We start from the raw sequence: 17,247 nt of genomic DNA on the forward strand, positions 1-17,247 counted from the left end.
GATGCACGACCATTTTGTCATGGTATTTATATAAGTCACACATTCTACAAGCTTTGAACTGAGCAGATTGAGCAGATTGGCAAAAACATATTTAAATGGCCACATTTTGCATTTCACCATAGTAAATGCTACTTTCATGGACTGAAGAGGGCAGTTTTTTTACAGACGGGTAAAAGGGCAGGGGCTGAAGCCTATGCACGTGCCTTCCTTTTCTTAGCGGTCACCAGCGGACCTAGAATACAGTACGACATGAAGTGACCACATTTATACTCCTGTTCACTGTGAGAAGTGTTTTGGGGGTCTTCTCCTGGCTGGCAGGCCGGCCGGAGGATTGACATTAAAGATGTGGATTGATCCATCATGACATTCTTCCTCATTCTTTTCCTCCGTTATGTTTGTTTAGTCCGACTAGCTCCAGGCTATCTAGACTCTTCCTTATCGCTGTAATGGCAGCTCTGCTAACACAGTCTATACAGAGTAGCCTATCTGGTATTTTTGTAACCTCCAAAATAAAAACTAAAAACAAGAAAAAAATATATTATGAGACCATCACTGCGTCAAATGTAATTTTTTTTTTTTTAAATTTACAGAAAATATACAATATTCAAAATTGGCCAAATCGTCACCTATCTAAGAAAGAATTAGAAATTAATTTTCACAAGTTATTAAGGGGCCAAGCTAAATGGCATATGGTCCCTTATTGTAGTTGTCGGTTTTTAAGGGGCCGCGCCCGAAGTGCCTGGCCCCTTAAAAACAAATTTGCATTTCTGGCTTAACCGTGCAGTCGGTTTTCGTGAAAATTGGCAATATGGTAAAGGGGTATGCTAAACGGTGAGAACGCAAAGCCCATGTCCATTGGCCAAAGGGTGGTGTTATAGCACTCAATCAAAAATGCAAAATTTGAACAGGTATAGCTCCGTTTGACCGTCAACAATAAAACTTGGATAGACATATGCGTCTCCTCGTGTCGAACAACTTTCGTGTTCTGACTTTTGACCTCTGACCCTGGCTAATGCTGCATTCACATGGAATCAGGCAAGCAGTAGATGGCAAACCGTAAGTCATTTTAGTGGACGGGAGCAGGACGGTAAACGGAACAGGACGGCACGGCAGCCTGGCAGCCAGATCCGGTGACGGTAGCGGCAGACGGCATCAATGTTAAAATATTTAATCTTTTTACCGTGCCGTCCAGCAGGTTTTGTCGTTTGCCGTCTACCGCTTGCCCGATTCCATGTGAATGCAGCATTAGATCACCCACTATTTTGAATTATACATATTTTCTTATGTCAGCGCTCCAGGCCAAACCATGCAGTTGTTTTTCACGAAATGTGGAAATATGTTAGAGGGCTATGTCACCCTGCTTAGACACAAAGCCCACAACCATTGGACAAAGGGTGGCACTGTAGCACTCGATTGAAAATCAGGCATAGCTCATGAACCACCAGCTGATGAACCACCAGTAATAATTACTAGGTAATTAGTACTAATACATAGATAATAATTTAGACTACCTGATGTTGGTGTCCAGTTATCGGTGGTGGACAAAGTAGCCTACGTATGCTCAAGTATTCCTTTTAATGACAAATTAGTGAAATTACAAAGTACCTTTTCCATTTAATATCAATGCATCATGGATTCAAATTGTCAAAAGTGTGCAAATAGCTTGTCTGTCTGTCTGTCTGTCTGTCTGTCTGTCTGTTGTCACAGCCCCTGTAGTTGGCCTACTAGGGCCTGTGTGTATTCCTATAGGCCTAGGTCTTTGCTTCCCACAGGTCCTGAGCAATTGCCAATCAGTGCATTGGGAGCACCTGGCCAGTGGTCCCAGTGTGTTCTATAAAGGGCTGGGAGTTGGCCGGCCTAACTCAATTAAATTCAATTCATAGGAGCTTTATTGGCATGAGAAAACATAAATACAAACGTTTACATTGCCAAAGCAAAAGTGGAACAAAACAATCAAGATAAAACAATACAATAAACATGTAAACAGAGCTGTGTTATATTAACACTTTGAGTGAGACTATAAAAGATTGTTCATTTTCTGTCAGAGATAGTTAGCCTATACATCCGAGACGTTTTATACTTTTGAAAGTTAACAGCAGTATTTCAATGTTTTAAACATGTTGTTTAGGCCTAAACATTTGGTGGTTTTCAAACTCTCCTTGGGTGATTGTAATCTGTGCAGGGAAGTACATGTCTCTGATGTCTTGGTACAGTGGACAGACGGTTAGGAAGTGTAGCTCAGTCTCTAGCTCGTTTTGTGTGCAGTGTGTGCATAGTCTTCTCTTGGGAGCCAGGTCTCTCTCTCTCTCCTTCCATGAGAGCAGCAGCATTTGTTTGCAACATTCAACACCCTACATTACATTTACCACAAATCCACTCACTTACACTACTGATCTACTGATTAACACAAGCCACTTAATACTTTAGTAGCCTATTGTTTGATGCATACGTTTATTATATTGTAAATCAATATTGGTTTGTGCACTTTTAAACAGCTGTGTGTCTTCCTCCCTTGTTATGGCCCAAGAGCCAGGTCATAACACTATCTATCTATCTATCTATCTATCTATCTGACAGTTACACACCTCCACCACCAGGGGGCGAAAGGCATTAAGGCAACAGTGCCTGGATTCTTTATTGCGCATGCGTGGAAACTTTGACCCGGTCGGAAGTACTTGTTTGCATCACGTGGCCACGCCATTTGTTTTCCACGGTAATGTTGTTGAACAAACATGTTGTCGTACCTCTCGGGAATTGTTGATATTTCTGCCTTCATTACACATTCTATATTACAGTAGGAACATAAAGCTTGGTGGAAATGTCTCCTAAAGGACGTGAAAAGCGTCAAATGGAGTCTGTACGGCTGAAGATAAATGAACAGCTAGCGTCGGTGGGAGAGGAGATATTGTTTGTTGTGGACAAACAGCAGCGTGGCGCTGCTGATGTTTGTAGTGTGGAGCTCAGCGTCAGAGTGTTTGTGTTGGAGCGCCTCAGCGCGGTGGGAGAGTTCATGGTCAAACTCTTCCAGAGAGAGATGGACACACTAGAAACTCTGCTGGAGACACAAAACAAACGGCTGGACATTGATTTTGATATGGACATCGATCTACACACTGCAGGTTAGTAGACTCTGAACAACACCAGCTTAGCTACAAGTAGCATTAAGCTAGCTGAACTAAACTACATTTACCAGTAGTTATACTAGCCCTGGAATGTCTGTGATCATACAGGCAGCGGTGGCCGAACGGATAGCGGAGCGGTCTTGATACCGGAAGGTCGCCAGTTCGAATCAGCTGTCCGACACGTTCAAATTACCACCGCTGAAGTGCCCTTGAACAAGGCATTGAACCACTACGATGAAATGTTCTATGAGCAGGGCCTGGCTGGAAACAAGTTCTTGAGCTTAGCCCAGATACCCTGGGTAAATATAGTAATCATTTCATTTAATTTCATTTCACATAAATTACATATTCCTGTAAACACAGCCATAGATCGGATGCCTCTGCTCCCAGTGAGCAAGGAGACATGGGCGGCATAAATGTGCTCCACGCTCTGTTTGTACCCAATACATAATTCCAAAGACGTGGAGTGAGATATTGTCCTCTAGTTTCACATCCATGTAAAAGTTCAGGCAGAAAACGCTTGTTTATTCAAATATCTGATCTTTTCAAACATCTCTCATATATTTTCCCGGGCTGCACACGGACAACATTTTCTCAGGGCGAGGGGTCCGGAATGACAGCTGGACTTCCATGTATGACAGTCACTCGCAGGACAGGGTTTTCTGCTGCAGCCTAGGCTCCAGAGTCACAGGCACGGTGCGCACAGTGCCTTTTAAATCCATTCTCTGCAGCTGCAAGAAATGTATATCAAACCAAAAGAGCGCGTTTCATAAGGGCGTATTATATTCTAAAAGACAAGTGTAGGTTACATTAATGATGATAAAAAAAACTTCGGCCACATCAGTGAAATAATGTCCGATGTCGGGCATCGGTGCCTAAAATTACGGATACATCGGTGAGACCGATGTCAGGCTCTACTCACAACGCCTTGCTCTGCCAGGCGTTGTGAAGAGATTCAAGACACTTCTTTTTTAAATGATGGTTATCCTGACAAAACAAATAGGAGAATAAATGTCATCTTTGAGTTGACAAAAGCACTTTGAGTTCCTCTGCTGATCCTACTGTTATATACTGTATAGTGTATGGTCTTGCTATAATGATCATGCCATGGTTTTCCTATAGCCTATACTATATCAGGACAGGAGATGGTGCTGTTGGCAGTTTGCCAGGTTCCTATGGTCATGTTAAATGGGTTCACTTCCAGGTTGCCTAGGGTGATGGAGAAAAGTAGCCATATTGAATCCCACATGGTTTCTGTATTGTTTGATCTGCAAATCTGATATAAAGCGTCAAAGACATAAAGACTGAGTTTGTGCCTTTCTTGATGTGAAGTTACCACATCTTTTTGGCGACGAGGTAAACTGGATTACTTTCTTTTGCTCAAGCTGGATGATGTTTGTGCTCAAACTGGATGAGTATGAGCAGCAGTAGCAGTGACTCGGCAGAGGACGAGCAGAACGGAGACGTGGGACAGAACGTGGCAGTGGCCGGCGAGCAGCGTGTTCAGATGGCAATGTTCGGAGCTATTAGTGAGTTTGTGGAAGGAAACGAGGACTGGACGGAGTATGAGGAAAGGTTGGGACACTTTTTCTCTGCAAATTACATTACTGAGGAGGCTAAAAAGCGCTCCATTCTCCTGAGTGTGTGTGGGGCGAAGACTTATAAGTTGATAAGGAACTTGGCCACTCCACGGAAACCAGGAGATATTTCCTATGATGATATTGTCCGGCTCGTGGCAAACCACCACAACCCAAAGCCCTCTGTGATTGTGCAACGGTTTAAATTCCACAGCCATTTCAGAAGGCAAGGCGAGTCAGTGTCTACCTTTGTAGCCGAGCTACGGCAGCTATCTGAACATTGTGATTTTGGAGCAGTGCTAGATGACATGCTCCGTGACAGATTAGTATGCGGCATTAGTGATAACGCCATTCAGCGCCGCCTGCTGGGGGAAACGCCACCATTGACTTTTCAAAAAGCCTTTGACATTTCCCAGGGCATGGAAATGGCTGCCAATGATGTGAAGGATATCCAAAAAGGAAATGGATCACAGGCAGGGGCAGTGTACCAAGTCAGGAAAGAGACTGGTAAGTCAGCAAGGCGGGTGGAGTGTTTTAGGTGTGGGGGTCCACACTATGCTAATGACTGTAAGTTTAAAGATGCTGTCTGTCATGCATGCAATAAGAGGGGCCACTTGGCGAAACGGTGCAGGGGCTCTAAGGGGAGAGTTAAGCCTGGGGGGAGGAAACCTCAGCAGTCCCAGGGCCGGGCACCCACACACCACCTAGAAGGCCACGTGTTCATATAATATGTATGGCGTGGAAACAGATGAGGAACCACCTGAGCCGTATTATGCTACTGTCACTGTTAATGGGCGGGGCATTAAGTTTGAAATTGATTCAGGAGCTACGGCCTCAGTCATAAGTGAGGAGACCTACAGGGCGTCATGGGGGCCGAGTCTGCCTCCTATCAGGCCATCAAAGCTCAAGCTCAGGACTTACACGGGACAGCCCATACCTCACTTGGGGGTCATATATATGGACATTGCAGCTGAAGGTCAGAGAACTACAGCCAGGCTGGTGATAGCCACAGGGAGCGGGCCTAGTCTGTTGGGCCGTGATTGGCTTCGCAAACTCCGCCTAAATTGGCATGAAATTAAATATGCCCGCACACACTCAATGGAGGACATTCTGCAGCGCTACAGTGATGTGTTCAAGGACGAGCTGGGCACACTGAAGGGCGTGGCAGTGAAGCTACATATGGACACTGATGCCAAGCCACGTTTTTTTAAGCCCAGGCCAGTACCTTTTGCTATGAAAGGTATTGTGGAGGAGGAACTGAACCGTCTGCGTCATCGAGCCTGTTCAGTTTTCCAGGTGGGCGGCTCCTATTGTTCCAGTATTAAAGGCAAGGATATGTGGGGACTACAAGCTGACAGTGAATCAGTGCTCTACGCTGGAGGAGTATCCAGCTCTTCACGAAACTGGACATGAGCCATGCCTATCAACAGTTGCTGCTGGACGAGGAGTCAAAAGAGTTTGTCACAATCAACACACACAAGGGGTTATTCAAGTACAACCGCCTAGTGTTTGGAGTGGCGTCCAGCCCTGCCATTTTCCAAAGAACCATGGACACTTTGCTGCAGGGCATTCCGCATGTGGCCGTGTTTCTTGATGACCTCTTGATCACGGGGGCCACGGAGCACAAGCATTTGGCCAACCTAGAGCAGGTGCTGAAAAGGATGCAGGACGCCGGCCTGCGGTTGAAACGTTGCAAGTGTGTGTTCATGGCACCCAGTGTGACCTACCTAGGTCACAAGGTCACAGCAGAGGGGCTCTGGCCCTTGGAGGACAAAGTGCGAGCCATTAAAGAGGCGCCAAGTCCCAAGTCTGTACCCAAACTCAGATCGTTTCTAGGTCTGGGTGTGACCCTGGACGATCAACTGACGTTCTCGGCAAACATCGCATCAGTGACAAGGTCCTGCAGATTCCTCCTCTACAACATCAGGAGGATTCGCCCCTTCCTCACGGAGAAGGCAGCCCAGGTGCTCATCCAGGCTCTCGTCATCTCCCGCCTGGACTACTGCAACTCCCTCCTTGCTGGTGCTCCGGCATCTGCCATCAGACCTCTGGAGCTGCGGCTCGTCTGGTGTTCAACCGCCCCAAGTTCTCCCACACAACCATCCTTCTCCGTTCTCTACACTGGCTCCCCGTAGCGGCTCGCATCCAGTTCAAAACCCTGGTGTTAGCCTATAGGGCAGTGAAAGGAACAGCTCCTTCCTACCTCCGGGCTATGGTCGATGCCTACACCCCTGCCCGACCACTTCGGTCTGCCACCTCGGGGCGACTGATTGCCTCGTCACTCAAGGGTCCTTCTGGCCGATCCACACGGTCACGACTCTTTTCTGTTCTGGCCCCACAGTGGTGGAATGAACTTCCCACTGATGTTAGGACAGCAGAGTCACTGCCCATATTTCGCCGCAGGTTGAAAACCCACCTCTTCAGGAAACACTACCCTTCCTCTCTGCCTGACCTACTTGTTGTTAACTAGTTGTACGAAGGCTTGTTTTCTATTGTTGTATTGTTTATTGGATCTTGTTTAGTCGATACACTTAATTGTTTTAGCTCATGCTCATTTGATTTAGCTATTTTGTCTCATCTGTTTAAGGAAATAGGTAGCTGATATATTGCACTTTTACCTTAGCGCTAGGTATACTCTTGGTTGCTTGTTTTTGCAGAAAATGCACTAAAGACTTCTGGTGATTAGTAGTTTTTGTTCCCTACCTATGTTGAATACACTTATTGTAAGTCGCTTTGGATAAAAGCGTCTGCTAAATGACTGTAATGTAATGTAATGTAATAGTTAATTACTATGGAAAGTTCTTACCGGACCTCTCAACAGTCCTGGCCCCACTGTACAAGCTGCTGCATAATGACACAAAGTGGCAGTGGGGTGAAACACAGGAGAGAGCGTTTAGAGAAGTGAAAGCGCTTCTCCACTCAACAAGGTTACTCGTTCACTATGACCCAGCCAAGGAAATCACGCTTTCCTGTGATGCCTCGCCCTATGGCGTGGGGGCCGTCCTCTCCCATATAATGGAGGATGGATCTGAGAAGCCTATTGGTTTCGCTTCCCGCACCCTGACCGCGGCCGAGAGAGGGTACTCACAGTTGGACAAGGAGGGGCTGGCTATTGTGTTCGCTGTGAAACGGTTTCATCAGTACCTGTATGGCCGTCCATTTACCATCTATACAGACCATAAACCCCTGATGAGCCTGTTCAGCGAGACTAAATGCATCCCACCGCATGCCTCAGTGAGAATACAGCGTTGGGCCCTCACCTTGTCCGCTTACCAGTACACTATTGTGTACAGAGCAGGTAAAGATAATTCAAATGCTGATGCACTGAGTAGACTGCCTTTACTTGATACACCTGCTAGTTCGTATGTGCCACCCGAGACTGTGTTTTCCTTGCAGAGAGTGGCAGAGACACCTGTGAAGGCAGCCCAGATCAGACAGTGGACAGATAGAGATCCAGTCCTATCTCAAGTTAAGACGTTCTTGTTGCAGGGTTGGCCCAGTGAGGTGGAGAGTGAGGCTCTCAAACCCTATGCAAAACGCAAGACAGAAATGAGTTTGCAAGATGGATGCATTCTGTGGGGGGGCGAGAGTGGTCGTGCCACCCCCGGCTCGTCCACGGATTGTGGAGGAGATACGAGACTCATCCAGGTGTGTCTCGGATTAAAAGCTTTGCAAGGTCCTACGTCTGGTGGCCGAAAATGGATCTGGAGCTGGAGTACAAGGTGAAATCATGCACACAATGCCAGATCAACCAGAACATGTCACCACCAGCACCGCTGCACCCATGGGAGTGGCCAGACCGGCCATGGTCTAGGCTACATGTGGACTTTGCAGGCCCGTTTATGGGGCAGATGTTCTTTATAATGGTAGATGCCCATTCCAAGTGGATAGAGGCCCACATCATGAGCAACATCACAGCCCCCGTCACCATAGACAAACTCAGGCAAGTGTTTGCAGTTCATGGTTTGCCTGATTCTCTGGTGAGCGATAATGGCCCGACGTTCACCAGTGAGCTGTTCAATGATTTCATGCAGCAGAATGGCATTCGTCACATCCGGACGGCTCCTTTCCATCCTGCTTCAAATGGTTTGGCAGAGAAAGCTGTTCAGACAGTGAAGGCGGGCCTGAAGCGGTTGACAGGAGACTCCATTAGCACCAGGCTGTCACGTTTCCTGTTTAATTACCGCCTCACTCCACAGACAACAACTGGACGCACACCAGCAGAGATGTTGATGGGGCGTCGGCCCAAGTCAAAACTGGACCTGCTGCGTCCAGACCTGAAGGCAAAGGTGGAGAGAAAACAGGGGAAAATTAAGGAAGGACATGATCAACATGCCCGAGAGAGACAGTTGAAACCAGGTGACAATGTCTATGTGAAGGACTTTAGCCATAACAACAACCAGAAATGGCTGCCTGGGGTCATCCATAGGCAGAGTGGTCCAGTCTCACATGTTGTCAAGCTGAGGGACGGACGGGAGTTCCGCAGACATCAAGATCATGTGCGCCTGCGTTATGATGCAGGTCCAAACACAGAGACAGTCACACAGTTGCCGTTGGTGAGTTACCCTATTGAGGGAGCAGGCGGAAACATGCCTGTACCGGAGAGAGAGACACTGGCAGAGGTGCCTATGCCCCCTGAACAAAATGACAATTCTTCCACACATGCACAGGCCCCTCTCTTGCCCCCATCACCAGTCCCTCCAAAACCACCTACACCAGTGACTGTGAGAACACCTGTAGTGCGCAAATCACAGCGTGCTCGTAAACCTCCCGACAGACTGGTTCTTTAAGTGTTTATTTTTGAATATTGTGGGGTGAAAAAAAGAAAAAAAGAAAAGATGCACTTGTATATGATGGGGGTGTGTAAATATTATGTATGCACTTGTAGATGGGTAAAGCAAAGGAAAATAAAAATGTTTTTGTCTTTTTGCAGTTTGAGGTTGAAATCTAAGGGGGGAGAAGTGTTATATACTGTATAGTGTATGGTCTTGCTATAATGATCATGCCATGGTTTTCCTATAGCCTATACTATATCAGGACAGGAGATGGTGCTGTTGGCAGTTTGCCAGGTTCCTATGGTCATGTTAAATGGGTTCACTTCCAGGTTGCCTAGGGTGATGGAGAAAAGTAGCCATATTGAATCCCACATGGTTTCTGTATTGTTTGATCTGCAAATCTGATATAAAGCGTCAAAGACATAAAGACTGAGTTTGTGCCTTTCTTGATGTGAAGTTACCACACTACCTTCTCTCTCCTCCTTCTGTCTGTGTGTAAAGAGGTTTCATCTGAATATGAGGAGAGGAGATCCATTCTGGCCCAGGAGGAACAACAACATCCACAGATTAAAGAGGAAGAGGAGACTGGTGAGTCAACTTTGACATTACTACGTAGGAAGATGTGGTGCAATACTCTCTCAGGTAAAACACAATGATGTTTGTATTAGTATTATTCTAACAAGACAGAAACTGTAAGGATACAAATATAGTTTGGTAACTCATGGTCCCCTAAAAGACACAGACACACAGCATGTTTCCGCTTGTGCCACTACATAAGTATAGAACAACAAGTTTGAACCCATAATCATGTTTAGCTATTAAGATATTTGTGCGTGAGACTTTTAAGATTTTAAGCACGAGACATGGTACTCGTCCACTCAAAGGGTTAAGTGATCTGTCCAGGAAGGTTCTAATCATCAATCAGCACCAGACACTTCATTCAGGAGTGGTGGATTCTTGAGCCACAATGGTTCTGCAGGCTCCACCTGGGCAACGGTGGTGCTGCAGGCTCCACCGTTGCCCAGGTGGTGCTGCAGACTCCGCTTGCAGCTTGAATGGCCCTCCTAAAGGCCTCACCGTGGGTGTGTTGGGCTTCCTCCTCACGGAAGACACAGGCTGGGGCGCCAACCCATACTGCTCCCGGGTGCCGTCTACATTCCGGCTTTCACCCGTCTATCCGGTGGTCACCAGACTACTCCTGGTTGTTCAGTTGTTCAGTAAATCCTTATTGAATGATAAGTACAAGTTGTTTTTACTGGTGATTTCCACAGAGCACCACAGGGAGAGGTCTACAGTATCTAGAGAGATGGCCTCCAAAAGACATTCAACGTTGTCAGAGGAACAGCCAGAGGTGGACCAGAGACGTGGACTGTTTGATGCAAAGATGCAACCTGTAGTAAAGTTGTACCGTATAGGTATGTGCTGTTTTGTTTACTTACTTACATAAAGGGATATTTCACTTTCAAAATAATTGTGGGTATTGTTATCGTCTACTATATTTATTTTTATCAGACAAGCCTATTGTAACTTCAAACTCCATTTTAACCATCGTAGATACACAGAAAACACCCATCCCTGGTTCTAGTGAATTATATTGTCCTTCCTTAGAGCAGGGGTTCTCAACCTGTGGGCCGGGACCCCTCGGGGGGTCGCCAAATTATTTTGGGGGGTCCCCAAATTATTACAAAAAAAATAATCTTTTTTTTGCAACTGAATGGCTGGAAAATGGAAATGAAGAGTTTACATGGTACACATAGTGCATGCATACACCTCCCTAATGATTATATCTGGTTTCAGTATTTATTTATGGTGTATTGTCTCTATTATTAAGGTTATTGTAGCAGTCAATTTATATTGGGGGTCGGGAGGGGGCGGGGGTCCCGAGACATTGCTAAAGCATTTCCGGGGGTCCCCGGCCAAAAACCCCTGCCTTAGAGGGGGACAGCCATAGCTGAATGGGTAGAGAGCCTGTCTAGGAAACAGAATGTACCACAGTGATGTTGTTAGTTCTGCAGTGGGTCCCAGGACCCACGGGTGGGAGTCCTAGTAAAAATGGTATATATATTTTTTGTAATTTTTTGATATTATTGCATTTATACAAATCATGCATCAATTCAAGATTGAGACCTGGAGTCACCACTACACACTATATGTATGACACACTCAAAAATCATTGTATTATTGGAACATGTTTGTTGAAACTTCCAACAACCAGTTTGAGTTTGTGTCAATTGTTTCAGTTGTCTTTTCTTTTTTTCTTGTAGTGTAATTTTCTCATAACCTTCTGTTGAACACGTATTACTTATTTGTAACTATTTAAATGCAACATTATAATCAATACAAACAAAATATGTCTTCTAAAATCTTTACTTGGACAAGTAAGTAAATGTTCTTGTCCAAATGAGAAGTGGCTCAAAAATGTAATGTCAAGCCCTGAAAACTGTCTTTGATTAGAAATGGAGAAGATGATGTTCCTCCAAAAATGCAAACATTAAATGTTTTTCTCTCTTTGTGTCTTTTTTCTAGCCGCCCCGCACCTCCCTGTGTGTAAAGAGGAGGTTTTCACTAAACAACCGGAGAGGAGCTCCAGTCTGGTCCAGGAGGAACCACAACCACCACAGATTAAAGAGGAGCTACTTCAAAGACCAATGGAGGCTGATGGGTCAACGTTGACATTACTAGCAGTGAAAAGTGAAGATGATCATGATGATGAAAACAGAGAGACAGAGCCTGTAGCCGGAACCTCAACCGAACACATGAAAACACAAGCTGATGTAGAGGACTGTGGAACATCACAACCAACTAGTGACAACCAGCTCCTCTCTTCACACTGTTCTGTATCTGACACTGAAGACAGTGATGAGTGGCAGGAGCCCAGTGAAGGTCAGTCAACTTTAAACACACTGAAGTCACACAAGACAAAACATGTGGAAGGACAAAGATTGTCTTTGAGCAGCAAGCTGTCCAAGGACTTAAAATCATCAAAACATATTCACTCCATGAGGAGCCACACAGGGAAGAAACGCTTTAGTTGTACAGACTGTGGCAAATGTTTTAATCGTAAGGCAAATCTGACTAAGCACTCAATGATTCATACAGGGGAAAAGCCCTTCACTTGTACAGTTTGTGGTAAAGGCTTTATTCATAGTGGTGATCTAAAAACACACATGAGGACTCATACAGGGGAAAAACCATTTACTTGTAAAGTGTGTGGCAAAGGCTTTGCTATGAGTGGTCATCTAAAAACACACATGATGACTCATACAGGGGAAAGGCCCTTTACTTGTAACGTGTGTGGTAAAGGCTGTCTTCACATCGGTAATCTAAAATTACACATGAGGACTCATACAGGGGAAAAGCCCTTTACTTGTAACGTGTGTGGTAAAGGCTTTGCTTCGGGTGGTGATCTAAAAACACACATGAGGACTCATACAGGGGAAAAGCCCTTTACTTGTAACGTGTGTGGTAAAGGCTTTGCTCAGGGTGGTGATCTAAAAACACACATGAGGACTCATACAGGGGAAAGGCCCTTTACTTGTAACGTGTGTGGTAAAGCCTTTGCTATGAGTGGTCATCTAAAAACACACATGAGGACTCATACAGGGGAAAAGCCCTTTACTTGTAACGTGTGTGGTAAAGGCTTTGCTAGGAGTGGTCATCTAAAATCACACACAAGGACTCATGAAAGGGGAAAGCCCATAGACACATGAGGACTCATACAGGAAGGAAACCCCTTAGTTGCAGTTGGTGCCAAATGTTTGGGTCAAAATGCACATCTGAGGATAATGAGGAGGAATCATACAGGGAAGAAGTGGTTAGTTGTAATAGTAATAAATGCACATTTTCCCCATGAACCCATTTGAGTTGACACATGATATAACATCATTCATTCTATTCCAGGATGACAATGACAGATGATAGATACTAAAGCAGCATCTGACAATAGAGCGTCAAAGTCTCGCCCCTTTCAGAACGAAGAGGGCACCAGAAGAGAAGTTCTGATTAATTTCCCCATAGACATATCAAAGCATATTTATTTAAATACTTTTTAAGCCTCGGAAAAAGCCAACTCAGACTGTGACAAATCATGACAATGACAAAAAAAATTGGTCCGGACAAATCATTAGAAATAATAAAAACTCAAAGTGTTACCCTCCCCTTTTTTTCTTCTAATTTGTTTGGCCCAATTCTTTTTTGTTTATTGTTTATTGTTTATTTTGTTTATTTGTCACCATCCGAATTTAAAGACCACCACAATTTAGTTTCTTGTTATCTTTTTGTATGTAAAACCTATATAAACATGGCAGAGAAAGTTTTTGTCTTTGGTAGATTATTTCTCTATGGTAACACTGTTTAATTATACCGTTGGATGTTTCAGACGTTATACCTTTATACGTTTGGAAACTCAAAACAATTCAATGGCAACAGAAGGTTTGGCATTGGCAGAGATTTGTCACATTTGTTGTGGGTGTATCCCACACTTACTGATACTAGCATGTTCATTGTCAGCGTGTAGATTCATAAACCAAGTGTGATGCTATGTTAACACATTTTCCTGCACATTAGATTTGTTTTTTCAGTATTTTGTTTCTTTCCGTTTTCTTTTTTTTCAGGATTTGGAAAGTGAAAGTGGTTAAATGTGTCTGTGTTTTATAAATATTGAACCAATGTACTAACAATAGCTTGTGACTAAATAAATAACTAGTTTGCGTCTGTTGGAATGAAGGTTCTTTCATATTCTGCAAACTGCCTACAACCGCTACAGTTTTTCTAATTTTTATTTTATTTTTTTCTTTAACCTGTACTACCTATACTCAAGGTATTAATATTATTATTATTATTTTAATTACATCCATTATTATTATTTGTTATTATTATTGTTATAATTATTTGGGGTCAAGTCCGATGGGGAAAAGATCCCTTATTGTTCGTACAGCAACGCAGATCGGCTGAGGCTGCCAAAACTTGCAGTTCTGGCTTAACTGTGCAGTCGTTTTTTGCAAAACTTGGCAATATGGTAGAGGGCTATGCTACTTTAAACGGTGAGGCCCACAACCATTGGCCAAAGGGTGGCGCTTTAGCACTCAAGTGAAAATTCGAATATAAAAAAGGTATAGCTCATGAACCTGACAGTCAGCGGACTCCCTCTTTACCAAGCGTTTCCACCTTGTAGGTTCTGCCTCGCGTAGAACATACACGCCCGTTTAATCTAACGTGATGTTTATGGTCGCTATCGGAACACGTTACTAACATGTTTCAAATGGACAGATCTACAAGATAACAGCGTGTCTGTTGTGCACCGCGTTACACTTGTAGATCAGCTTATTTTGGCAAGCAAGCCCCTATACGATGGATCCACTTGTTATTAATGTAGCAATCTGTAGGATATCCTTTTCTCACGTATAATGAGAAAGAAGTTAATTGATTTAAGTTTGACCTCAAGACTAAAGGCTAATACAACTTGGCAAGAATATTATAAAAGCCATTTATATTGAACAATTGCTCATTCATTCCCCTTTGCAGATGTAGTGTTTCGCAGGTAGCGGGGATTGAACCCCAGTCTCCCACTCGCCAGACCGACACACAACCTGTTGTGCCAACAGGGCTGAGCTGATTGGCAGGGCTGTTGTGGGCCGGGTCTTGATATCTTTCATCAGAGCTTATGATTATTATTTGATTAATATCATATCACTGTCGTATGTCGGAATAACTGGGGAAATGGATCAAATCTGGACACACAACACAGCTATAATTTCTTTGTCAGATGGTAAGTCCACTGATGCGTTCTTGTGATGATATATGTCGTCATGAAATATTAAATGATTCACGGGACATTTGGAGTTAACGAGGCATGCATGTCTGGCGTTCATGTTGTGATCAATACACAGTAGCTTACAGTATAGCCCTATTGGCCCCACAGCCGATCAGCCTGAATTTTAAACCATGCTCTGCAAGCCAGCTCTCTTCCAAAGGTGAGATGTTTTGGGGGTCTTCTCCTGGCTGGCAGGCCGGCCGGCCGGAGGATTGACATTAAAGATGTTGATTGATCCATCATGATATGCTGTGGTCTCACTCTTTCTACCAACACCTCTTAGTGCGGCGACACATTCCCATGATGAGTCTGTTAAGATGTGATCTTTATTGTCTGTATATATATTAATGATAAACCCTTATTCTGAAGTGCCACACCGGAAGTACCGGATATGCCTGTTACCCAATGTGTTTATAATGACGCTGCTAATAAAGATGTTCGAGTTATTATGGTCACGAGCTGAATGTAAGTGCTGAGTCCTCATTCTTTTCCTCCGTTATGTTTGTTTAGTCCGACTAGCTCCAGGCTATCTAGACTCTTCCTTATCGCTGTAATGGCAGCTCTGCTAACACAGTCTATACAGAGTAGCCTATCTGGTATTTTTGTAACCAAAAGAAAAACTAAAAACAAGAACAAATTATATTATGAGACCATCACTGCATCAAATGTAATTCAAAAAATGTAAAATGTTACAGAAAATATACAATATTCAAAATTGGCCAAATTGTCACCATCTAAGAAAGGATTAGAAATGAATTGTCACAATATGGAACAGTGTCAAACAAAATGTAATGACTCAAATCCTACTGCTTGGCGGGGGGGGGGGGCATTTTAAATATATATATATATTCTTTTGGGGGGGGGTCCCTAGTTCAAACATGATTTGTTTTGGGGTGTCTCCAGTTCAGTTATTAAGGGGCCAAGCTAAATGGCCTATGGTCCCTTATTGTAGTTGTCTGTCTTTAAGGGGCCGCGCCCGAAGTGCCTGGCCCCTTAAAAACAAAATTGTTTGCAGTGCAGTCGGGTTTCGTTAAACTTGGCAATATGGTAGTGGGGTATGCCAAACGGTGAGAACGCAAAGCCCACGGCCATTGGCCAAAGGGTGGCGCTATAGCACTCAATCGAAAATGCAAACTTTGAACAGGCATAGCTCATGAACCGTTTGACCGAGCCAACAATAAAACTTCGATAGACATATGCTTCTCGTAATGTCGAACAACTTTTGTGTTCTGACTTTTGACCTCTGACCCTGGCTAATGCTACATTCACATGGAATCAGGCAAGCAGTAGATGTCAAACCGGAAGTCATTTTAGTGGACGGGAGCAGGACAGTAAACGGAACAGGACGGCACGGCAGCCTGGCAGCCAGATCCGGCGACGGTAACGGCAGACGGCATCAATGTTAAAATATTAAATCTTTTTACCTTGCCTTCCAGCAGGTTTTGCTGTTTCCCGTCTACCGCTTGCCTGATTCAATGTGAATGCATTAGATCAGTGAAGATCACCCACTATTTTGAATTATACATAATTTCTTATGTCAGCGCTCCAGGCCAAACCATGCAGTTGTTTTTCACGAAATGTGGCATTATGGTAGAGGGCTATGTCACCCTGCTTAGACACAAAGCCCACAACCATTGGCCAAAGGGTGGCGCTATAGCACTCAATTGAAAAACAGCCATAGATCATGAACTGCCAGCTCATGAACCGCCATTAATAATTACTAATAGGTACTAATTTAGACTCCCTGATGTCCAGTCAAAGACAAAGTACGCATAAGTATTCAAAATGACAAATTACAAAGTACTGTTTCCTTTTAATATCAATGCATCATGGATTCAAATTGTCAAAAGTGCAAAAAGCTGATCTACAAGCTCAAAGCGTGTCACACAAGCTTGTAGATTGTCTATTTGAAGATTCGAAGGCAGTTGCAAAACACATGTATCTATCTATCTATCTATCTA

General features: G+C 44.1%; 1 protein-coding gene across 1 annotated transcript; it reads left to right on the plus strand.

Moving 5' to 3' along the window:
- Positions 1-2,812: 2,812 nt before the first annotated feature.
- Positions 2,813-16,757, plus strand: LOC306917983 (uncharacterized protein; the record flags this gene model as incomplete). Its single annotated transcript, XM_079530883.1, has 5 exons — positions 2,813-3,119; positions 9,976-10,062; positions 10,746-10,889; positions 12,001-12,357; positions 16,726-16,757. Exons 1-5 carry the CDS (start codon positions 2,819-2,821, stop codon positions 16,755-16,757), a joined length of 921 nt encoding a protein of 306 aa, XP_079387009.1. The 5' UTR covers positions 2,813-2,818.
- Positions 16,758-17,247: the final 490 nt, after the last annotated feature.

Source organism: Electrona antarctica (assembly GCF_951216825.1).
Source record: "Electrona antarctica genome assembly, contig: scaffold_40, whole genome shotgun sequence".
Classification (NCBI taxonomy): Eukaryota; Metazoa; Chordata; class Actinopteri; order Myctophiformes; family Myctophidae; genus Electrona; species Electrona antarctica.